The sequence below is a fragment of the Cinclus cinclus genome, chromosome 18 (assembly GCF_963662255.1).
Source record: "Cinclus cinclus chromosome 18, bCinCin1.1, whole genome shotgun sequence".
NCBI classification, from domain to species: Eukaryota; Metazoa; Chordata; class Aves; order Passeriformes; family Cinclidae; genus Cinclus; species Cinclus cinclus.
Genome location: NC_085063.1, coordinates 7,270,721 through 7,296,186, shown reverse-complemented (window position 1 = coordinate 7,296,186; position 25,466 = coordinate 7,270,721). Strand labels below are relative to the sequence as shown.

The following is a 25,466-nucleotide window of genomic DNA, read 5'->3' as shown; positions in this document are numbered from 1 at the left end:
GTTCTGTGCATTCATAAAGCAACCACAGTTCAGTTCCCACTGCTACTGTTCACAGAAAGGCACAAAACTGGAAAGCTTGAAATGATGTTTTGGGCTTCCCTATGGAAACTCAGAGAGCAGCTCTTTGCCCCCACAGCATTTACTGAAAGGCTGGGTTTGGTCATTCTGATGTGTCACAGCTGCTGTGGGGCTGCTGCCTTGGATTAGTTTAAAAGCAGATTTTCTGTTTTAGCTTGGCAGAAAATCCCTCTCAGATCTAGCACTGTTTTCTCTGAATGTTTTTAGAGGTTAGGAGTACCCCTCAGGTGTGTGTGTGGTACTTGTGTAACCCTTTGAGAGGTGAGGGCTGTAGCACTTGCTGCATCTCTAACCCCTCCTTCCAGAGAGGCTCTGATCCTTCTGACCTTACCTGGTGCCACAGCAGGGAACAATCAGCCATTTTCAAACTAGAGATCCATCCAGCCCCACAGAATTGAAATATTTTGACAGCAACATTACCAGGCCAGCCTTGAAACAGGAGCACACATTCCACATCCTACCTTTAGATCCAAGAGGGGCAGGAGAGAAGGCAGGTAATCCAGTCCCCCAAAATGTAAACATGTTTTTATTTAATGCCTTTCACTCATCACAAAGTACTTTTCCCCATCCTCACCCCAAGACGGCAGCATAAGGCACCGTGTAGACACAGGCACAGTCCATGAACCATCTTGGTAAAGTTCAAAAACACAGCTACAGTTCTTACCAGCAGTTCCATGTGTCCTTACTACTCCTGTACACAATATGATTCTCCCCAGAGTTTGTTCTGGAGAAATGATTAATTTAGAACAGTAAGATTTCCCCCCCCCCCCCACCCCCCCCAAAAGCCAGATGAAAACCACAGGTACAGAGCTTAATACCAGAGTAATGAGATTAGTTCATAAATTAAAAAAAAAATTAAAAAAAAAACCAACAAAAAAAAAAATCAACAGTTTCACTCCTATTTTAAGAAGGTCCTGTGTGATGTGATGGATTGTGCAGAGACTCCTTGCTGTGTCCTCTTCCCCTTTCAAAACCAAGAATGCTGACAGGGAGACCCAGACTTGTAGCATTTGCCTTGTTGATGGCAAAAAGGCCATTACAGCTCTGTGCCTCCACCTCAGCAACTGCAGCATCCCAGCGACTGATCAGGAGGATTTTCCTCTGTCCAAAGGAAGGAGGACTTGAGACAATATTCTTTGGCTGCAAGTTCTTAAAGGCTTCCACTGAAAGGGTTCTCCTTCAAAAAAACACAAAACCTGCAGTTGCTGTGGGATTTTTTTTTTCCTAAGGAAATATTGAGGAGTAGGTGGAACCAATGTAAGAGTCTGAGTGAAGCCCTCCCAGTGCTAAGATGTTGGGATCTGCTACAAATATTCAAGTTCCAAGGCGTGCCGAAGAGCTTCCAGGTCAGCGTGACAAGAGATTCTCCAGAAGGGCATGTTGTGCTAGAATGAAACCAAAAAGAGTGATTTTTTTTTTTTTTCTTTCTGTTTTTGCATAACACTGAGATCAAAACAACTTTCTTAGCTGGTACCCTCAGGAACAAGAGTTTTGTACTTGGCCACCAGGTTGGCACAGGGCCAGAGGCAAGGAGGCTCATCTTAGGGAGGGAGGAAGGGACAAAGTGGGAAATGTCTCTTTGTTGATCTGTCTCTCCTGTGCAGACAGGAAGACACATCCTCCACAATTTAGGAGTATCCTGCTTCACAGGTGATGGAGAATGTGGGCTGGATACTATACTTTACTCCTATTCTTTTCCCCCCACAAATTAATTAGGAATGTTTCTAGAATTGCAATCTTACTAGAAACAGCTTTAAGTGAACATCAGTAGTGAAAGCTGCTATCAGTGATTCACAGACAAGGAAATTAAATCTATTGGAAAAGGAAGTTATTAAAATTTATAAAAATGTACATAAAGGGATAAAATGCCACACAATCAAAATGCTTTCTAACAATTCACCTTCCCAATTAACTGGAACAGTAGGTCATACTGCATTTTCTGTGAATGTAGGAACTGGTATCATTGCTCAGGTCAATTTAACATAACACTGTTGCCTCAGGCAAAGGTGCAATAAGGTTATAAAACAGCATGTCCCCCAAAAAAACTTTCCAAATTTCCACAGATGGGAAATTATCTTAAATTATTTTTCTGCCTCCCTGTTTTTGAATTGGTATTTGCTGTGAAAAACCTGAAGCCCTGTATACACATGTCCAAATTTTAACCAGCCTGTTCCACTTGACATCTGAGCATCTGGACAAAATCTGGAAGGTCAGCTACCTGTGACCTACTCTATCTTCTTTGTAACATCCTGATCATTCTCCTAAAAGTTGTGAATATTCTGTAGGAAAACGAGACTTGCATCTGAAAGATGACAAAGTGTCAACTTTTTAACTGCTGTGAAACAAATGCAGTTCATTTTCAGCGGGGACCTGGAATGTTACCTGTCACCAGAGTGCCCTGAAAGCATCCCTCACAGCAGAGTTCTTTAGCAATAGCTAAAAAGTCTCAAAATAATTAGAACATTAGATGTTAAATATTATTTTTGTGTGTGTTCTGGTGAGCCTGGGTTTGTGCTGGATTTGTTTCTTCTCCAAAACTGTTAAAGCAGTTTAAATCAAAGACATAGCTCCTTTCTGCACTGTGATTTTGTAACATTTTGGGACTCTGTTTTTTTTTTGCCTTCTCCCAAAATGTCAGTCTCTGCACAGTCAGTAGGATATATGTAATACTAAATGTACAGAAAGCCTAAATTGACAGCACTTAGTCCCTTCCAGCTTGGGCATAACACTGCCAGGAGTCTTTTATCAGTGCAGAAATTCACCTGGAACCACACTGCTCCTGCATAAGCAGCTTCAACAAAGCTTCAGAGAACACACACTTCCCAGAGAGATTCTGATGAAAGGAGAGATTCCTTTTCCGATTTCCTACCTGTGTACAAAACACTCCAGTGGTTCCAGATGTTTATGTTTATGAGTGTCTACTTACACTCCTCTAACCTTTAAATACCACTAAATTTCTCTCTGGTATGTTGCCTATTGCCTACCAGTAAACAAATGTTTTCTTCGAGCTGTTTATCAGTGTGTGCAGAGATAGAGCAAGCAAACCCAGACAGCTGAAGAGACTGCTCTGCAATTTCACTTTAAGGGGAAAAGTTATTTCCTTCCCCCTTCACCAGTTTCTATTAAACCCCTTCCATTAAATTACCTGTTTTTCTTTCTTAAACCAAAAGAAAACTTGGCCTCCCAGCCACTCCTGTTGTTCAGCAGTTACACATTTATCACTCATCAGACAGGTAAAGAAAAATGACCCACAAAACTGGAGATGTTATCAGTGCTGTCAGCAGAACAGCAAAAGGCTCCCTGCCTGCCCCTTCCTTTTTTTTTTTTTTCTGTATAAAGCTCAGGTGTGTAGAAGGTTTGATTAATTATTGTCATCAATCAAAGGAGGCGACGGCCCAGCAAAGAATGTGTTTTACTAATAGCTGAGCTGCTTAGGCCAGGAGACAGGAGGCTCCTGAAATCCCAGCAGAGGAGATTGCTGAACCTCCCCAGCTCCCCATGCAGGCTGGGAGCCCCTGCAGCCTTTGATGCACTTCTGTTCACTGACCCACTGCCTTTGAAGTGTGGCACTGAGCTGCCACGAGCAGCAGGCCATTGTCACTTCAGCCCCAGTCAAGCATTTTGGACTCTTCCTGACATCTCCTTAACCCTTCATGAGCTACAAAACCATCTGCACTTTTAGGTAGTTTTCCAAGGTGGGTGCAGACATTGTTGCTTGCACTGGCCAGGAAAAATACACTGTAAAAAAGAAATGAGTTTCTGCTGCTTTGCAGATAACCTGAGATTCGGTTCTGGGGGTAGAACAAGTTCCCCCCACCTCATTTCCTGGGATCCTTTTGTTCCTGGGCTTGTTCAACCACAGAGCTCAAATTTGCTTGGAAAGATCTGTAGAATTTTCAGTCAGAATGAGACACCAGGTCCTCCAGCACAAGGGTCAGCTGTATAGCTGATCTCCTGAGATATAACATTTTCAACATCACCTGAGCTACACCGGTCATTTGTGTATCTATTAAAAATTAAAGTTTGCTGAAGATGGAGCTCATTCATCCAATTCCTCAACTCGTGTGCAATGCTCCTGGAGCAAAGGCAGCAGCTCTATCACATTTCTCCAGTCACATCATCAGCACAAGACCCAGGATGCACAAAGACATCTTGCAAATAATGTTTGCCATTAATAAATTGTATTCCTGGTCCTGTAAAGCCAAATAAATGAAAGTTCCAGGCAGATTCCTGGTCTCCAGTTTAGCAAATGAAAACTTTGGCTGTTCCATTTCTCATTATTCCTGAACACACTGCTTTTGCAGTTTCTGTTCTTTGCCTTCAGTCCAATTTTCTAATTTAATTTTGCTTGTGAAATTAATCACATTGATCCAGAAGTCATTGATAAAGGCAGCAACTCTGCAAAAGTTCCTTGGGTATTTACTATAATGAAGTTACACTCCATGATCTCAATGAGTCATAAACACAAACACATGTATGGATATAGGCATATTCTAGTAAGTAATTCAAAATTAATTCCAACAATTCAGAATTTACAAGAGCAGCATCTGAGAAAAGAAATTCACTCTGCCTGCTAATCTGAGATTACACACTGGAATTTCCCTTTTTTAAGACTTTATAGCCATATTTATTAAGCAAGAACGATTCCTGGGACATGTGACCCAGCAACTACCTGAAATATTGTACCAGCTGCCCAAGTGGGGGGATTTAGAGTATGGAATTGCTGACAAGGTGATTGTTGACTATTTTAAGAAATGAGACCACTTGTAAGCTGCTTCAAATGGAGGGAGCCTCATTAAATGCTTAAATAAAGAAAAGGTCATTGCAATGAAAACTTGGAAGAATCCAGCATGGCATCCACAAACTGTACCTTTTTTGCTCCCTGTTCCTCTTCAACACCATCTCCTATTACAATGTACACGGCTTTCCTTCCAAACCTCTGCATTATTCTTTCAAAACAGCTCTCTTTCCCTGAGCAACACAAGAGAAAATACATTTTTTTATCTGGACACACACCACAGGCAGAGCTAATACTGAGGCACAGGACCTGGAATTATCCCCTAACTGAACTGGCTGCAACATTCTTTGCTTCCTTTTCAAACTGGATTTTCTTCTGAGGCACATCCTCTCCATCTCATGACAGCTGCTAGCACTTGTTTTGTCAGCAAGGACTTGCAAGTGCTGCCAGTTTTCTGTGAGCTTTGTGACTGATGCCCTGCTTAGGCCACCAGCTGGCAGACTGATGTGACACTAATGCATTCAGTTTCCAGAGCCCTCTTCTGTTCGTTCTGGTTGCAGTAAAAACATGAACATGCAATCCTCAGAGGTTCAAACACACCAGAAAGAACAGAATACAAAAAAGCCCCAAGCCAACCCTACCAGTACTTATTGCTCACAAAGCTTCACAAAGTTCACTCAGCACACTTGACCCCTCTGCAAGGGTAAGAGGATGCAGAGTTTTTCTGTAACAGGTCCAAGCAGACCTTCCTTCCAGCTGGGTGCAGCTGGACATCCCACGAGCAGCCAGTGCTCCATAGGGTGGGTGTATTTCCATAGATCTGGCTCACTTCCCCACGGAGACACCTGAGAAGTGTTTTTTAGACTTTTTTTTCCCCCCCTGCAGTCTGTATTAGGTTAAGTGTGGGAGTCAGGATGTGAATTAGACATCTGTAAGTATGGAGTTTAAATAAAGCTCACTCACTGCATCACTTAAGGACAAAACTTCAGCCTGTCTTAGGTGAGTCAGTTTGCTCTTACCTGTTTTTGTTGCACTGTAAATGTTTTCAATGGGGAAGACAGTGCCCAGGCCATAGAGAAGCACTTTAGCCAGAGCTGGTATAAGCTGAGTTGTGGTGACCAACACATTCACACAGTTGGGCCTAGGAAACAGAAATTATTAGAAATCTGGGTTTCTCTCTTTCACCCTGGACTGAAAGATGGTAGGAAGCAAACCTTTCCTGCCAATGGAAGTTCCCAAGCCAGTAGGGTATTTTGCAGCCAGAGGAAGATAATGTAAGTACCAGAAATGTCTTCTGATCAGCTCAGTAGAATGAAAAAAACATACACCAAACTTGCAGCAGTGATGCAGCCTTACTGCAAGCTTGCCAGGATCTCTTTGGTGGGAATTTAAAGACAATGTAGTGATGTCCATGCTGGGTTCTGGGAGTGAACATGTTCAGGGACAGAAGGACTCTTCCCTCCCTCTCCTGTTAACCTGCTCACATGAAAATGGTGCCATGGATGAGGGAGCCAAGGAAAAGAAACAACTGTTTTGCTTTTGCTCAGTTCACCATCCCAAGCTCACTCCAACCCTTGATAATTCAGCCTGGCAAACACGTACTGTGCAGACTGGCACCCCACAAGCTTGGCCAGCAAAATCCTGTAAATGTGTCTTAATTTCTTTAGAGGGGGAAAATAAGGGAAGCAAAGGAGCTCCTGGACCAAACCCACGGGCAATTCTTGGAGCTGTTCTTACCGGGAATGTATCAAATTCAGCGCCTTCAGAGCATGTGTGAGCCAGAGATCAGTCAGAGCTTCCAGTTCTGCTCTCAGCTGCAGCCAGGTCTCCCTCTTAGGAGCTCCTATTAAACCTGCAAGCAGGGAAAAGTGTCTTTGCAGAAGCACAGAAAGGGAGTTGCATGGTTTTGTATGCACAATGTCAAAGGGCACCTGCCTGTGTTCTGAGCTCTCCCACTGCCCCTCTTCTGGCCCTGGTGACACTGCCTCCCTTTGTCACTGCCATGTCACTGTGCCATGTCACTCCAAGGCTCTGCCTTGGGGTCTGAGGCCCAACAGCAGCACAATCCTCTGCTGCTGCAGCTCAGCTTCCTTCCCCTCCAGTAGAATGGTTCAGTCAAGCACACATGACAGGACCTCCTTGGAACACCTTCCTTGGACTGAGCATAAAGCTTGCAAGTGAAGTGAGCAAGAAGATGGAAGAGTGGGCAGTGACCTGGGCAGAGACACCTGAGGCCAGGATGGTTTTGTTTCTCCTGAAAAGCCATGCCCCATTTCCAGTGCGTGCAGGGTAGACTTGTCCTCCAACCAATAAATAAGTTGTGGTGATGCTTTGAGTTTTGCTTCTTTCTTTCTCTAGTCAGAGGGAAACCTGCTCTGATGTACTGAAAAGGAAGCTGCGAGTCTCTTGAAAGAACTGTCTGGAATTAGGTGGGATGAAGGAACCCAGGGAATCCTGGTATCTGGTGGTACTGTTCTGGGGGAGCTACAAACAAGCAGTTATAATACAAGAAAGCCTCCAGACAGTGATCAGACATGCTGATCCAAAAAAAAGGACATACTTAGTTTTGAACTGTTTGCTTGCCTGCTAAACATTCCGGAACACTGGAAAAGGTTGCCTGCCTGCCAAATAAATCACAAAATAAAGTCCCACACTTGGACCTTCTCGAACCACTAAATCAGTTATTTTAATGTGCCTCCCACAAACCCTGTACAGAACCACATTTCAGGGTGACTGCGGAGCACTTGCTCAGCTCTCTCCTGTCACGAGGCTCCCCACCCCTCCTCCAGGGATGGCCCTAGAGGGTGTCCAGTTTTTGGGAAGATGAAAGGCCTGCTGGTGGGCTGGCTCTGGCACTTACCCCCCACATTGTTTTTGTAGGTGTTGTACATCTCTTTGACGCGGCGGTAGCGGAACGCCAATTTCCTCATCCAGTCAACTCCCCCGTGAACCCCCGAGCCCAGGCACAGGTTGGCACTGGCAGTGGAACTGTGGAAGCCATCCGCAGAGAAGTTGTACGTGCTGGGAGAGGGAGGAGGCAAGGGGAGAGGTCAGTGTAATTACAGCCTGCACACTGCCAGCAGTGAGGGGAAACCATTGAAAAGAAATGTGGAGACAAGTGGCAGCAGAGGCACACACAGGACACGCTGTACAGAACTGAAGTTCATCTTCAGCACAATTACCAGCACAGATCTAAAAAAATGTTCTGTTCCTGCATAATTTCTCACAATAATCATCCATAAAACCACAAATTGCAAAGCTCTGTATGAGTTCTGCACATTTCATTCTTTTCCTCTTACCACAGCTCTCCAGACAACACTTTGGGAGAAGCAGATGGAATTGTATAGAAGTAGTTTCTATGATGACCCAACTTACACATGTAAGTTTTTATGTACTTTTCAGTACATAATGGTAATGTGTGGTGCAGTTTGGGTACAAGTTTCAACAAGGATCTGGCATGGCAAAGTACAACTCCTCACTACTAAGCCCATTCACTACAGATTGGACAGTGGGAAACTTTTCAGTCTGGTTTTGAAGCATTTGGCGAGAGCTGCTACAATTGTCTGGTTAAATCATATCAGAAACTGGTGTGGTCTGACTGGAGTTTAACCTAACTTAGATGTATTTCCCTGAATGGTTCAAAGCTCAGCATAGTCAGAAGGCACAGACACAACCATGTGAGAAAGGGACTCTGTACTTGTGTGTGCTTGATGAATGCAGACTGCATGGAGCCAGTGCAGGTCTGAGAATCACTGAGCAGCCCCCTGCTATTTCCAAATGCCTGGGGTCTGCCTGTCCTGCAGCTTCCAGCTTGGGAGACCCCATACCTCAGATCTTGACCATTGTCATCTGATGATACATCATCTATGTGGATCTGGTCACAGTCCTGAGAGGCAGATGAAAAAAAAAAATACAATAGTGAGTAAATGTTGTGGGGAAAAAAATTTGAAATAATATAATGCAAAATTACTTTAAATGTAATATTAAGGAGGTAAAACCTTACAATTTGCTAGTACTGTAGTCTGGCCAGTTAATTGTTAGCAACAAGTATCACATAGCACTTGCACAAAATATGAAGAGACAGAGAGTGTGTGTGAGATCTGCTGTTATCTAGGGGCACAACAGCTCTTGAATAACACAGTGAGTGGAACTCCCTCCTATGCAGACAGGAGGGACAGAGATGCTTGTGTTTTAGCCAGGAAAGCTGTGCTTTTTCTACTCCATATGCATGATAAGGCAGAGACTTGGCAGCCTTTCCCCCTGTGAGAATGCTGCTTTGGACAGGAGATGTATGCCCACATGATTCCAGGGGGAGATCTGTCCCACAGTGATTCCCAGAGATGCCTGTCCTGCCCGTGTTTTCCCAGATTGTTCTGAGGAGGCTGAGCTTCCTTTGATGTGCAGGGAAGCTGGGCTGAAGCACTGAAGGCAACACTCTTCCACTGCCCCAGCCACAGACTGAGCTGAGGAATAGTGTGTGTCAGAAATCTGTGCACAGGAAATTTAACCAGCATATACACTTGGATGGAGCTCAGCCTGCATGAAGTATGTGCTCGAGATCTTATCTTCCAAAATTCTTCATTGTTCAAATGGTGGAGGCCCTGCCTCAAAAATGTGAGAAATGTTATTCCTTTGGTTTCCTTCCCACTCTCAGCATTAACATTAGAAAGAGAAAAATTGGGAAGTTTCCCCCACCACCTGAGCTCTCCTTTCTCCACCAGTCTTACAGGTGAGAACAGAAAGCCTGCAAGCTGATGAACACTATCTTTTGTTTTAGTTGATTTTTCAACAGAGTTTAATAAAAGCTGTGACACTTGGTACCAGAGGACTCTGGAGCCAGAACAACTGCAGCTAACCAAGGTGCAGTAATTCTTCACTACTTCAGTGTTCTGTAAACCACAGAATTTGTTTCACCATCCTTACACAATGCTGAGTTTGATGAATTGCTTTAAACCAGCCCCCTTCAAAAAATGAAAACAAAAATCCCCAAACAACTAACCAAACTTGTTCTAAATGGCAAAACATGACAGATAGTTCTTGTCCATAGTAATGAGATTTTCTGCAGCATTTTAGATAATTCTCAAGAAGACACACAATTGCATCTTGTCATCTCATCAGCTCTCTTACCAACCCATCCCTGGAGTGTATACTGCTGTATGTAATTGCAGCCAAGCAGCTGAACAGCAGATCTCTGCTGGCACCTCTCTCCTCCCAGCCCAGCATTTTTAAGCCCCCCTCCCCATAGCTGCTGTGAACCACGCTGGGGTCACGCTGGTGCAGCCCACTCCACTCCAGCTGTACAACACGGGGCATGAAGTCAGGGGAAAGGCATTTGTAGAGGGATCTGTTTTTCTCATTTGTGAATGGATTGTTCTGTACACTGAAGTGTGACAAGAGCAGCTATCACATTTCTAAGTTAATAAAACACCCTGACACTGGGTGAGACGCTACCTCATAGCGCCGGCTGCGCCTCTCGTGTTACGGGGAACTGGGGGAGCTGCAGCAGCCACAGCAGGCACCACCTTCACCCCTGCCTCATGAGAAACGCCTTCCACTCCTCCAGGATTCCCCTGAAACCTCAGTGAGTGGGGAATCAAAGCGGGATACCTCGGCTGCTGAGGAGGAGGAGGAGGAGGTTGCTGGAATGGCAGGAAGGCTGTGATGGGGACATGGCCCAGGTGTCACAGCTGCTGGGTTTTTTTTGAGCTGATACACTGGGATCTCAGGGGGGATGGTGTGTGGCACACACAGCCTATACCTATAGATACACCTATATACACCTATACCAAATGTGTAAGACCTCAGTCAGCCCTTGCAGCTCTGGGCACTGATCTGTTTGACTCTTGCAGTATCTCTGGGTGCTGCACAACCTGCCTCCAGGTGGGAGCAGCCACGTTTAGAGGAGCCTGAGCTGCTTTCAATGGCACTGGCTTGGAGAAAGCCTCTGCTGCCTCCTTGTGAAATACAGGGCTCCTGAGGAGCTCCTTCTGCTATCCCTCACACTCCCTCTGAGTACTCTCATGCAGGTATAAAAACAATTTCCAAAGGCACACATCATCTATTTGTGACTCAGGACTGTGCTACAGAGTTTTAAACATCTCATGGATTCACTGATCAGTGGAGCCTGCTTCCCTCATTAGGTGGGGGCTAACAGTTCCCAGAACACAAAACCTCCAGGGATGGCTCCAAAAGGCAGCAACTTGTAAACACACTGATCCCCTTGTTTGCTAATTCCTCATCCCCTTGTCAGTCCTCCTGTCCTTAATACCTGTTTTCCAGAGAGCTAGACAATAATATCTCCAGAGGGACTGGGGGTGGAAGGTGCTGTTCTTTAGCCAGCATTGTGCTGTGAACAAAAGGCAGCTGGGGAAAAAAAGCACAACCCTGGAAAGCCCAGAGTTTGTATTTTAACTTCACTGTGATTTGTAACCTTGGGTGACTTATTTTGCCCCCGATTCCCCTAAAAAGGGGAGCAGAGAGGGAGAACATCTCCTGTCAGGTGAATATTTGCTGATATATTCTGCACCTTGCATGGCTCACACTTGCAGACTGCAGGGATTTCATCTGCCTGTAAGACTTAACTTGCTGACAGAGAATCCCCTTCTGTAAAAAGACTGAAAGTTTTTAGTAGGAGCCTTAAGACTTCTCCAGTCACCTCCTGCTCTGGGGACCAGTGATCAGGCTCCTTCCACACATCTACCTGGAGGTTTGCAGTGAATCAGGTGGAACCTGGCCTGTCCACTGGACTGCAGCACTAAGAGAGGATGGGCTGAAGCAGAATGGATCTGAAGAGATCCATCTGAATGGAGCTGCATAGCCAAAATGCATTCAGCTAATGCATGCAGGAAACAATTACCCGAATCCCTTCTGGGCAGATCCTAAGAAAAGATAAACCACTGGCTAACCAGTTTCAGAATCCTTCTTTTTATTTATTTATTTATATTTTTTTCTGGACAGCAATCATCCCTCAGATTTTGAAGCCAGTTTTTTGCTATGATGTGACATCACATCCTCACCAGACTATGGAGGATCACACAAATGCTACCAAGGACTGTGCAAACCTTGCAAACCTTGCTGTATCTATAGACAAATGTTTTGTCCTCATCCTGGGAATGCTTCAGAAGGGCTTTGCACCTTGGCAGCAGCTTCTTCTCTGCACAGCCCTGCAAACTGCAGCCAGCAGAATCAATCATTCCCCTGTGCTAAAGCAAGGGAATTGATTTCCTTGTCCAACCTGCCTCTCTGGGAAGGATGGGTGACATTTTCTCCACTCTTCCCCTTACTCCACTGTCAGGACTGAAGTCCAGCCCAGTCTACTGGATCCCCCCAGAATGGATGAACGGGGATTTGTGTCAGAGAAATATTTTGCTGTGTTTGATGAAACTCCTGCTTTGGTTTCAAATGTACAACTCTCCCCATGCTCTCTCAGCTCCAGCCCCTCACACTCTGCCCAAGCACAGAAGATGGTCAGAAATGGTTTCTGCCCTGTGCAGTTTTAGCTCATTTTGTCTTGTACAGGCCAGCACTGCACCACATGATGGTGCTAATGTATATGGTAATGATTCTGGCTCTACAACTGAATCTGTTCCTGTGCTGTTTCTTACAAATTCTTTTTTTCGTTTTTAAGGATGCCATTCACTGCATTTTTTTAAGCCCAGTACTCAGTGATGTATGATCCTTAAATACCACTGTGAATACACAGATGTGACTTTTATTTATCATCCTAAATGAAGCAGTAGGGTGGGTAACTCTGGATGACATTGCTGCTGCAAATTCTTCCAAACTGAAACGACTTTTTTGGAAAGTAAAATTCTGTAAGGCACATTTACTTTCCTTTAATTCTCCCTCATCCATCAATTTTCCATTGAAAAAGCTCAGCTAAAACCAAACCACCAGTGCCCAGAGCTGTTACTGACTGACAAATGTGCACAATTTGACAAAGCCCAGACAATTTGCTGCTTCATTTAAAATTTTAGAGCAGTAAGCGAATAAAGGAGATAACTTATTTTTAAGTGAAAAAAGGAAAAGACATTTTAAAACTGGTTATTCTTGCAGAAGTTTAGAAAGGCTGAGGGGTTTTGGAGGGTCACTGTGCAAGACATGGAGCTTTGTTGCATCATATACTGAGATCAGATGAGTGAAAGGTGATGGCTTTGTCATAAGTATTATCACTACTTAAATAGTGCCCTTAAATAGTAGTTCCTCTTTGGGAGCCCTCTTTTTATCCCTAAGTGAAAGATATACTTCATACTTTTTGTGCCCTCATGAGAAACTCCCTCTATGAAAAAAGTTGAAAGAGGAAAAATCTGTCAGTTCAGGTGCTTGTCTTTGAAAGAAAATAAAAATTTCCCAGCAAATGAAAGCTCAAGACTGCAAGGAGCCAGGTGGCAGGAAAGGTTGTGCCTCCCCTAACACAGGGGACCACAGTGCAATCAAGCAGTGAAGGAACCAGAAATTCCCACTGAACTCCTCAGGCACAGAAAAAGTTCTCTCCTTTCATCTGGCACAGAAACAAATTCTTCCTTTTTCAACTGAAGGGAAAAAAAAAAAAGACCATAGAAGTCTGCCCAGGGATGCCAGGTTTTTTCTTCTCTAAATGCCTCCCAGCAGTGTTTTGATTCCAAGGTACCCAGAGCACAAACCCCACCTTATCACTCTGTACATGATCCATTCAGACAGAGTTCTGACTGCCAGTGCCAACACATTTTCATCACTGCTGTGCAGCTGCTCCTCAGCATCCTGCCAGCATCACCTGCCTGCATTTTACCACTCACTCAAAAGGATTTTTGCTTTGTATGAGACACAGTCAGGTCTAACCCTGTCACCAGCAGGAAAAATTCTTCCTCTTGGTCTGTGGCATTGAAATTCCCATAGTTTCATCCTGCAGTATTCCTGAGCTTGAGCAGACCTCCTGCTCTGTCTGTCTGTGCAAAACCTTCCTGAAGAACAGAGCAACGTTTTCAAAACCTCTGCTTTGGCTTACAGCTAATTGCTGCCTGCCCCCATGGGATCTATGCTAATTTAGCTTAATAAAATTATTAAATGGCAAATTTCAGGAGAAGCAGCAGCAACATCCTCATTATTACATTTAGTAAATCTGCAAAAAGCCATCATTGTTAACTAAGTATTTAGAAAAAAAACTCCTGAACAGAATGAAGATGTCAAAGGGATGCTTCCAATAAGGTCCATTACTCTGGGGTCAAAAATAAAAAGTTTCTTGGCCAAACCCCCCCCAGATTTGCAGACCAAATGAAAATGATTACAGAGAAAGATGTTAAATAAAATACACAGGTACATACCTCGAGGTCATTGAAGAACAGATGTGTATCTGCAAGGTTGAAGATCATTTCTTCCATCATGAGACCTATCCTCACAGACGTTGTGGTGTCCTGGTGGGGGAAAATCAGGATTTTTCCATTCATTTTGATTTTCTTTTTTGGGCATAGGTGGGGGGGGTGGTGGGTGGTGGGAGATCTTAGACCAAACTCAGGATCTACACATTCTTACTTCTTAAGATTCATTTATTAAAGTAATTTCACTTCCCAAGTGTATTTTAATGTTAACATTATTTTCCCATGATTTCTTTTGCTCTCCTAGATAAACAAATTCTGTTCTTTGAAGGATGTCTGTGACTCACAATGCCCACACACTTCAGATGATAAAAAGATCCTTTAAACACCTGAAACTATGTAGGAAATGCTTCAGTAGGTTGGATAAAAAATTGATTTCCAATAGCATCATTAGTGACTAGTTTGGGAGTAGTTACCCAACAACACAGTATGCAGAGGTTGATTCTTTCCTATTTGTCCTTCAAACCAGCAATTCCATTCCCACTGAAGCTGCCTACTTATTTACCAGCACCAGCAGAGTTAAAACAGCCCCATCCTACCACGTAAACTCAACCATAACATGCTAAAACCCTTGTCCAATATGACTAGTGCTGCTCAGGACAGCAGGCTTGCAGAGCCTCAACTACAGCCCCAACGGCAGCTACACCCAAATAACAAAAATAAAACAACAAATGAAGTAAAATTAAAAAAAAAAAAAAAACAGACAAGACACAGCACAAGTTCAGGACATGTTGATCTGTCACTCCAGGCAATGCACCCAGTGCCCCTGGCTGTGCCCACTTGCTCACTGTGAGTTTCTTGTCCCAGCACGTGTGGGTCTGATTCAGCCCTTCCCCAAGAGGTCCCAAACTGCTTCCTGAAAGGGAAGGACATGGTGCAGAAGCTCTGGCTGCCTGTAGCATTTTTAAGCCATGCTTTTTTTAATGACTGAATGTGAAGATGCATCTTCAAAAATATCTTCTGCACCTTCATAAGCACACGTGAACTTTCTCACACCCAGATCCTGCTCCTGCCAATATTGTGACAAAACATTTAGTGAATTCCCCTGGAGAAGGATGATGCTGCCTGCAGCTCTACTTACGTTTGGCTAATTCATCCTAGAAAATTAATGTTTTTCCCAGCTGAGACACCACAGAACCTGTGAAAGGGCTGTCACCTCATTGCCTCACCAAGTCAGCAAGTGGACCACCCCTCCTGCCCCCAAACAACTAACCTTGCTCCTAAATCCACAGCAAGAGCACAGAAACACATTGATGCAAATGAAGTTACCAGCAGGGCATTTTCTTATTCATTAAATACTTCAAAAACACAAGCAAAAATAATCTGTATTTAGTTTGATAAACAGTCATAGCACAAAAGCATTATGCCTGTTCAAACTGAACAAGAGACAACTTGGAAAAAGCCCACATTCCCACAACAGAATTTTCTTATTGTTGTTAATTCATCCTCAATAGGTCAGGCATCTCGTCTTGATGTATAAATCTGCCTTGCTTTGGCATGTTTTGTGACTTCAGGAGAGGAAACCCACCCACTTAAACAGTCTCTGCTGTAATTTTCTGCAGATTTCTGTGGAGTTCTATTATGGTATGACAGGACAGTAAAGAATTGACTGAGGAGCTCTAAAAGGGAACACAATATTGGGAGGGTGAGCACATCTCAATCAACCTTTGTGGTAGAGGCTGCTGACATAGATGGTGTACTACACACCAAGCTAATTATTACTCATTCTTAGTGAAGTTCTCTTTAATTAGAGCAGAATGGCTGTGGTTTCAGCCATGTGTGTGACTCACAAGCACTGTGCCCATTACAGAGAAGCTCTGTCACTCACGTTTGAACATGCCTGTTGCTGTCCCAGAAACAAGGGAACTGTCTCTGGGCAAAAGAGTAAAAACCTCAGCAGGCTTGGCTTGAACATGTCTCTCCTTTTCAGCCCCAAACCTGCTCCCCTGATGAGGCACAGGGACACAGGCCTAATCAGGGCATTTGACTGTGGCCCCATAGGAACAGCACTGAATCAAATTTTACTACCCAGGTGTAGTTACACGGGGGAACTGTTTTGAAGAAAATACACTGCTAGGAAGGAATTATTTTGTAAAATGGTTTTTAATGAAGCAATTTATTTTTATACATTTCAAGGATCATTAGCCTTTAAAACTCTTTCAGGAAATCTCATTGGTTGCTATCTGTCATTTATCCTCTAAGTTCTGTTTTAGCTTTATTGGTATTAATCACTAATGGGGAGTAAGAAACATTTCCACAGTGTATGAATGTATGAAGTTACCTTCTCTTTAACTAAACAATATGGAAACCAAACTGCAGATGAGGGGATGGGGGGAGGGGGGGTGGGGGAAAAAAAAAATCTTTCTCTTGAGATACAGAATATGATGGAATGAAAACAAAACAGAAAACTGCATTTTACCACCCAGAGGGGAAGTTTTTTGGGGAAATGATTTGGCACCACTGCTTCCACAGTATGGACATTTCCTCCACAGCAAGGCACACTTCCAAGTCTTAAAGAGGCTGATAAAGTTATAAGGCCAACCAGCACTCCCAGTATGACAGAGGTGTCCAGAGGCACGAGGCCAGGGCTCCTCCTGCAGTTATCTATTTGCATTATTGCAGCATCCAGAAGCACGAGTCCCAGACTTGAACCCCACTGTGCCAGAGGCTGTGCCCACCTCGAGGAAAGACACAGCTGCTACAGCTGTCAATTCAAGTAGGAATAAACAGGAAAATCAGCTGACAGAGAAGCACCAAAATGACACTGGTATATCCAAATTCTCTGTACAGTGTGTAAATAATCAGAAAGAGGGTTATGAAATTTGTTTGAAGATGTTGATGGAGTGCTTTTCCTGGGCACAGAAACCCTGTGCCACTAAAGGACATCTCTGGGCTGCCAGTGGTGGCCAGGTGGGCTGTGAGTTGCCTGTGTTGGAGCAGTGTGAATTCAGCAGAGCAATGTAAAGTTCCCAGTGATCCCTGCTAACAACCTTCTGTAGGAAAAGTGTGCCCAGGAGCCCTGGGAATGAGCTCCCTGACTAACACATCCAGCCAATGCTTCCTGATGCATGTGAAGCCCAAGGACCACAGACAGCCTGAAATCAAATCTCCTCCAGGAACCACTTTTTGCAGTGAAAACAGATTAATCTAAAAACTCAACCCTCAGTGCTTGTTTAGCAACTCTAGAAGAGTGAGGTCCTCCCTCTGCTAATCTAGGAGTCATGCTTTCACAAACAAGGACAATGAGAGGCAGGGGTGGAAAACAGGCAATAAACTCCTTTTGTAAATAAAACTTCCAGCAGCACAGTGTATCCCCACATGCCTCATCTCTGCCATGCTCCATTGGTGGAGTTTCCTTCAGGGTCAAAACTAAACAGCCCCACAAATTACTTCTAGTGCAAAGCCCTGGTGCTGCAGACCAAGCATTCCTGATCCTCCCATGCACAACCTGAGCAGCTTCCTCCCATGGAAGCTTGGGGGAGACAAGCATCAGGAGGGAAATGATCATTCTGAATTATTCATTCCTCAATACACCTTTCTCAACACACCCTTCGCTGCCACTTCTAAAGAACACAAGTCACAATTTCAGAGTTGCCCATTTGTCCTTAGGGCACAGCTGGAGGGAAATGAGAGGTGAAAGAGCCCCCATTCCCTCTACTGCCTCATGAACAACAAGTGATCAAAACATACAAAGAATTAAATCCTTTCTCAACGTATTTGAGCAGAATGCTTTCCCTAAAGAGCATCCCTGGACACATCCCTGTTGTTCCTATGATCAGTGTGACTTTCAGCCTGATGGGCTACTGCCCACAGGTGACAATGGCCACACCTTGTGAGTGAGGCACTGCCAGCTGCCAGCTCCATAGCCACTTCTTTGGGGAACTTTTGCTGCCTGTTCTGCACATATTCCTACTAGAGGAAAATATGGGCAGCAGCAACCTGTGGAACATGTTGTAAAGGAAGACAAAAGCAACCATTTATCAAGGAGCACATTTTCTTCCATAACCCAGTGGCACAAGCTCACACATTTGTTGCCAGTGTTGCTCTTAGTTTGGCCACTTGCATGCACGGTTTCTAACCCTTGAACTAGTTCTCTACATTTGAAGTGAATCGTGTTTTTAGAATTACAATTTGAGTTCATTTATGTCCTCTGAGCTACTAACACATTGCCTAAAATTCATGTCTGTTTCAGTTTTCATTTTAAACCTTCATTTCAAGTAATAATGTGACAGAAGAGTGCTAAAAGGAGCTTGTTCAACATCCTTCAGTTTTCCATGAAAACTGGAGGTGACCAAAAGACAAATACTTCCCTATGAGAGCAGTGGGAAGGTAGACCTGCTCACACCACACGGAACTCCCACTGCTCTGTATTTTGGCAGAGCAAAGGGAATGCAGAATGTGCAAGCACACCCAAATTAGCTTTAACGTGGGTGCAAACTGCTGCCAGGATGTTGCAATGTGCACTGTGCTGGTCCCTAGACCCTCTCCAGGAGCTGACCTGCACAAAAGCCTTCACTGCCAGAGGCACTGGCTCTACCTCCACAGCAGCCCTTGTGCATTGATCACACTCAAACTGCACCACCAGCATCCTCCCAAAAGGCTCTGCATTAAAACCACCTTCCCACAGATCTCCTGGAACAAGGAGATTGATTTTTCACACACTGCTTCTACTTGCCCAAGAATATGCACTAAAAAGACATGTATTTGTTAACACCTGCAACTAATCCAAGCTGCTGTCCAGAGCCAGCTCTCCCTTCCTGTACACTGTAATTCTGAAAGGAAGAGGGAAGCAGACTTATCTCTGGCAATCTCTCAAGTGCAAGTCACTCACGCCTCCAATCCTGGATCCAAAGCCCTCTCCAAGCCTCTGCCTTGCAGGTACACTGTTCAGACTTGCAGGCCATTAGCAAAGGGGCAAAGCTGGCTCCTCTGAGGCAGATAACAAATCTGCTTCTTGTCTGACTGCTTCTCTTCTGCAACGTGACAATTAACTCGACATTGGAATTGTTGGGACAAAGTCATTCCGAGCGTGGGTCTTGGATTCAGACACCTCCACCTCCCTTAAAAACCCCACCAACATAAAGCCCTAGTATTTAAAACTAATCAGTCCTTTTAAATCCCTGCCAAATACCTATTTATGCCGTGAGCAAATAATTACTTTTCTACAAGGAAGAAAGTATTAATTAAGAGTATTCATCAGACTCCTATTCTATAGGGTTTATCTGCCACAGGTGTCAGCCAGAGGTGAGAGACGGATTAGAAGACAATCAAGGGCCTTCCAAGTTAAATCTCCTCCTTGTGGTTATCTGTTAATAACAAAGTTGTCACCAACAGAAAGAATTTAATAGTTTTAATTGGGTTTAATTACTTGGAAACACCTGGAAAATGGACCAGCTTGGTTGCAGCATTAAAAAAAAAATTATAATAAAAGAAATTCAAAGATATAAATACCAGGGCCACATGTTTGAACAAAAAAAGTCTGTGAGAATAATCTTCCTTTCGTTGTAACATTTTATACCTTGATCAAAATTTGAGACATGAACAAGACTTTCCCAGAATAATGGGAAACCAACCATGTGTATGAGTTCTAGTTCAAGTAAATTCATGTCATTTTCAAGAAAAAACCCCACATTTCACTCTTTTACTAGCTACACCTAAGTAGTTTAGCTTGCAATTTTATCTCCAATAGCACAGGCTACAGCCAGACTGAGCCTCTCAGAGCTTTCCCAGTGAAAGTGAGTATTTCTGAGGAAAGTTGTTTAAAGTAATGAAAGCAGTTGAGGACCCAGAAGCCATTTTCAGAAGTGATTTACTTAAGGGACTACACTTCAGGCTTTTTTAAAAAGGATCATCCCTTTTCAAATAAAACCTCTCAGCCTTTCAGGGTGCAAACTCTTTCCCACCAAAACAAAGAGATTGCTTATAAAAACATTGATACTATTAGACAATCTACTGAATGAAAAATGAATAGTGTCAACAGACAGCACAGTGTGACCTTGTGGGAAATCCATGACAGATGGAGAGCAAATACAACTGAATCCCTTTTCTTCAGACACCTTTTCATATTCAACCTTCCTGTGATTTAAGGGGCACTTCTAGATATTCTTACTGTTTCCTGAGCAAGTCCTTTTACTGTTGTGTCTCTTCACAATAAGTTAGGAATGATTCCAATAACCAAATGGGCACACAGGTCACTAAATCCTCACATTTAGGGGCACACAGAGGTTGAAAAGGCTCTCCAAAGGAACTGTGCTTAAGGACAGGCAGCAACAACCACACTAATTTATCCAGGGTCTGAACCCATCAAATCTGAATTGGATCCCAGTCCTGTAGGAATACTCTGCTTAAATACAGGTTAAAAGCTGGGCCATGATGCTTGAGGATAAACGGCAATTATTTTTATTTAGTAATACAAAAGATTCATAACCAAAAAAACAACAAATACTTTCTTTTTGCTGTATGTGGCATGCATTTCAGAAAAGGGAGTGGAGTTTAAACTAAATTAATCTTCATTTCCTTCCCCTTGACACAGGAAAATCACTGTATTTCTGTATGAAAGCCCTTGATAGCCCTGTGAAAAATAAAAAACTCCTGGAAAGCTTGGTGGAAACACATCTTGCAGTGTAATCCTCAGCACAATGACATATTTTGCATATGCAGCTTTCTAAAAAAAGACTTGCCCCCTTGGTTTTTTTAAACTTTTCCCCTTAAAACTCCAGTCCCAATTCAGCCATCCTGGAAAGAAGGTTCCCTTTCCTTGGGCTGGTTTAATAACCCAGCATTGTTTCTGATACATGTCAAAAATAATCTTTGGATAGTTCCAAATGCCACGTGGGCAGTTTGCTCAGAACCCTCCTGGCTCCCTTAAGCTCCAGTACAAGAGCTGACATCCACAGGAGCTCAGAGCATCTCCTGTGCCCACCTCCAACCTGCTGGGATCTGCTTTTGCTGTTCCTGCTGCTGCTTCTCATCAGCCAGCACAGATGATAAACACAGCTGTCTGCTCCTGAAATACACATTTGAAATAATCAAATGGCTGGAATTATTTACTCCCTTCTCACCAATAATGAGCTAAATAATTGATACAGCAGCATGTCTAAAGTAACAGACTTCTTTATTACCTGCAGTGATTGAATGCTTTTTAAATTTAACTTAAAAAGGCATTAAACACAAGGTTTAGCCTCCAGTGGGTAAAAAAATCTCCAACTTCCTCAGAAAATCCTTTCCAAATTGTATTCATCTTGACTTAATCCATGATCTACTGAGTGAATTAGGCTCTATTTGTTTTGAAAATCTATTTTATGGAGTTCCAAGGGCTGTGTTTTCCTTAGGAAGGGCTTATTCTGCCTCTCTGACCAGGATGGCTGCTAGCAGCCCTCAGCAAAGGCCTCTGCAGGTTTTTAACATCCCAAGGTGCCCCACACATATGACTAACAAAATGTAAATAAACACAGCTGAGCCAGTAAGAAATTGGAAGGTTTTCTCATTAAAGAAATAAAATAAACAGATGTCCTTAAGCACTTTGGCTCATGTTTGTCAAAGGAATGGAAAACTCTCAGATGTTTGAACAGCAGTCATGATATAAGGCCACATCTCAAGCGAGAGAAGAGGAAAAAAAGCGATGCCCTGGCACTTAGAATTAACTAATAGTTCTCAAGGGAGGCCCCTTTTGATTTGAACCTTAGCAACTTCTACAAATAGTTTTTAACAGCCGAGCAATAAAATGGGGTTTTATTCCTTCTCAGTTTGTAAAGTAGTAAAGGACAGACTCGGCCATTAGGAGCATGAATCACCAGCAGATTTGATTAAATCCCCATGGTGTTTCAATCAGGTCCTGGCTTTAGGGTCCTGGGAGAGAACAAAGCAGGGGAAAGCACAAGCCACTTGAAGCATTTGGTCAAAGCAGGGAAGGGGAAAAAAAAAAAAAAAATTAAAAAATCAAACCTTGGGTTTTACAAGGATCTCGAGTAGAGCCAAGAAGGAACTTTTCAATGAGTTTTTTTTTTTTTCAACTGGAAATTATAATTCATTTAAAGGAAAACTTTTTATAAGAACATGTAACAGCCAGTGAAACAGCCTTTTGAGGAATGAGGTTTCTTAGCTCCACAAGTGAACAAGACAGTCCAGTTCACGGCCAGCATGCAACAGCTATAACATTTGTTTCAATGCTAGAAAATCATATTTATGTCCTGTCCTCTTGCTGCTCTGTCCAAAAGGTCCTGCAATGATTGGTGGATCCTCTCCTGGGTCACTGCAAGTCTCTCATCAGAGAGGCCAAGCCCATGTTTGCACAGGCTGCAAAGCTGAGTGCATGTCCTGTCTCACCCACACCTGTCTCCTTACGGCTTCAGTAAACCTCATGTTGCCACTTCTGAAACACAAAAGCATTCAAAAATGTGGCTGTCCCAGAAAACCAGCCCCTGCTTCAAGCAAGCAGCTCTGAGGCACACTGCAAGCCCTCACTGAAGGCAGAGTGGCTCCATGTAAAGCAAGCACACAGCCCCAGCTCCCAGGGACAGACACAGGGCAGCTGAACACCTCCCAATAAAGTCAACCATGACTTGGCATGACTCTCGTTTAAAACCGGGACATAATGTGCCTTACAAATTTTTGCAGCACGTTTTTGTCTTAATTTGAGCCAATTCCAAATGCTGAACAATCTCAGAAATTGTATGGCTCTTGCAGGGAATTTTATAGATCTGAACTCCCAGGCATCAGCGGACACTGTCAAAGTGCTGATGAAGATCCAACACAATTCAAGAATTTAGACTGTTCTGTGTGCTCAAATCCCTAAGTCTAGACTAAAATAAAGTCCTTGTCATCTGATTCCAGGATTTTGGAGTATCTTGCATGTAAAGATGAATTTTAACTCCAGTTTTTACTTAACTCATTTGAGCACTTCAATCCCACGAAGTGATGCAACACAGAACAAGAATACACATTCTTGGAACAATACAAAATACTAAGAAGAGGTATTGGCTTCACAGAGCTCACTCAAGTTAGGGAAAACAACACACCCACTGCTCCCTTTTTTTCTTGATACTAGTCCTTTGAAAAACATGAGAATGAAACTGCAGTGTAATACTTGAACAAAAACTTCTGCATCTCCTCCAGTCTGAGAAATGTTAAGGCTTAGACAACACAGGTTATGGAACAAGCTTGCAAATATCCCAGCTGGGGAAAGAGGAATAGAATCATGATTATTTTTGGCACAGGAAAATCTCCTAATGAAATCTCCTCATATTGTTTCTGAATTACTACCACTAAATGAGTCTTTCTGTGCTCACCTTGCTGTGTCAAACAAGTCCCTTGCCTGTTACCCACCCCCTGTGAAAGCCCAGCAGCATTGTTATGGATTTTGAGTCATTTTTCCCCACTATGATTAGTCAATGATTTGGGGGACAAATCTTTGCTGACATGGCAAAGCCTGCAGCCATCTCCCTGTGGAACAGGAGCTCTATCACACACACACACATAAGGGATTAAAAAGGCTGGATGGACACCACAATTAAACCATAAGGCTCTACATCTGCTGTGGTCTGTAGGCACATGGGAAATACTCTGCACTCATACAGTGATCAGAAACCTGCAGAACAGGTTTTATAAATCCTCCTGAACATCATATCCAGGGTTACCTGCCTCTGCAACTTTTGGGGGGCTGCCTTTTCCTGTCACCCTATGGCAAAGACATTAAGACCAAATTTCTGATGACTCTGTAATCCATGGGCTACAGCAAAGGGTTTGGGAAGAAAGGACACAAAAGGAGCAGCCTAGGCTGGGTTGTTCATTCATGCTTCAACTTTCAGTAAATTTTGGGTTTTAACTGCTACTGATGCTGTGGGCAAAGTATTTTCTAAACACCTGAGATCAATTCTCAATGCCCTGAGGAGGCTATATCTATGTTAAGAGCCACAGAGAAAACAAAGAGAATTTTCACATGAAGTCAGGTCAGAAAATATGCATTGAAGCATTAACCATTAATAACATGACCTTTCTTTGAGTTCTTTCTCCTCTTTTTTACTTTTCTTTTCTTCCCCCTCATATTTTGGACAACCCTATTGATGCTATTACCAAGGAAGTGGCAACACACACAACCATTTGTGATTAAGTAGCTAGAGAACACAGGAATTTAGACCCAAATCTCTAAATCTGTGGCTGGTGTTCCTCCTACAATCTTTCAAGAAAAATCACCCCAGAAAGAGGTGTTATCCTTCAGCTTGAACAACTTCACAGACCGATTCTTTGAGCAACTGCAGCTCCCCCAGTGCAGCAGACAGGATGATACTGGGAGATGAATGTTGTCCAGGGAAATGGTCAGGATCACATACACTGACACCTTTTCTGGAGGAGGATATAGAGAACCAAGATCTCCATGTGTGAGATTTAATTATAAACGTATGCATGTCTAATTACAGGCATGTGATGTCTTTATGGAGAATTTTGCTTTTGATACTTAATTTACTTTGAGATTAACACTTCCTACACTACTGAAGTAAAAGATTCTGAAACTATTAACCTCTCTTTGACTGCTTCACTTGTACTTGATAGTTTTGAATTGTGCTCCTGTTTAACAGTTCCCAGGACAGCCTGAGTGTGCTGTATTTCCCTCTTGGTTTAAGGTCTGTTCCAAAGCCCACCAAAGCCTCTGGCTGTCTTTGGATCAAGCCACCAGCCTATAATACTTTTATAACACAACCATTTCCCTCACAGGAGAGTACTGAGGAATTTAATTCTGATGAAACAAATTAAGAACTGCAAAGAAAAAAGTCCTTCTAAAGAAGTTTCTCAAAGAACCTGTCATAACTTAAGAGAAAAGGTGATCCATTCTTTCAAAAAAAATATTCCTGCACATATAATTCTCTAAATTAGTGTAAAGGGAACAGTCAGCAGAAGCCCCCACACAGCAGATTCCAACTCTACACCCTCTAAATGTGTGCAGGAGGCAGCAGGTGAAGGCATCTGGTTCAGAGGTTCTGTGCAAGGACAAAGCCCATTAAGGGAATTCTCCAAATGAATACAGCAGCTCCTACCCAAGGCTAAGCTCAACCACAGAGCAGATCTGCACAGCCTAAGTTTGTTTCCTGATCCTGCCTAATTCTTTCTGCTGCTTGTAGGCAGCAGGTCTGAGCTTACACACGTACACCTCGTTCATTATGTTCTCTGGGAAAAGTAACCACTTCAATTACCTTGTACAACATGGGTCTGGGTAAAATCCCTGCCTGGAAACAGGGGCTTGGTTTTCAGAGAGTGCTGTTAGAAGTGTTAGCAGCATTCCAAGTGCTGCAGTAGACTTCCACACC

At 43.3% G+C, this 25,466-nt stretch overlaps 1 protein-coding gene across 5 annotated transcripts in view; it reads right to left on the bottom strand.

The window, feature by feature from the left end:
- Nucleotides 1–863: 863 nt before the first annotated feature.
- EYA2 (EYA transcriptional coactivator and phosphatase 2) overlaps nucleotides 864–25,466 on the bottom strand; it is an 87,584-nt gene continuing 62,981 nt past the window's right edge. For 4 of the 5 annotated variants that reach the window (XM_062505252.1, XM_062505254.1, XM_062505250.1 and 1 more), the window contains 7 exons: nucleotides 14,116–14,205; nucleotides 8,644–8,702; nucleotides 7,677–7,837; nucleotides 6,554–6,668; nucleotides 5,836–5,957; nucleotides 4,949–5,049; nucleotides 864–1,463 (listed from right to left, as the gene is read on the bottom strand). In XM_062505252.1, coding sequence (XP_062361236.1) covers nucleotides 1,383–1,463; nucleotides 4,949–5,049; nucleotides 5,836–5,957; nucleotides 6,554–6,668; nucleotides 7,677–7,837; nucleotides 8,644–8,702; nucleotides 14,116–14,205 — 729 coding nt within the window. In that variant the 3' untranslated portion in view covers nucleotides 864–1,382. The remainder of the gene's footprint in view (nucleotides 1,464–4,948; nucleotides 5,050–5,835; nucleotides 5,958–6,553; nucleotides 6,669–7,676; nucleotides 7,838–8,643; nucleotides 8,703–14,115; nucleotides 14,206–25,466) is intronic. The other variant, XM_062505255.1, reaches the window with a different exon arrangement.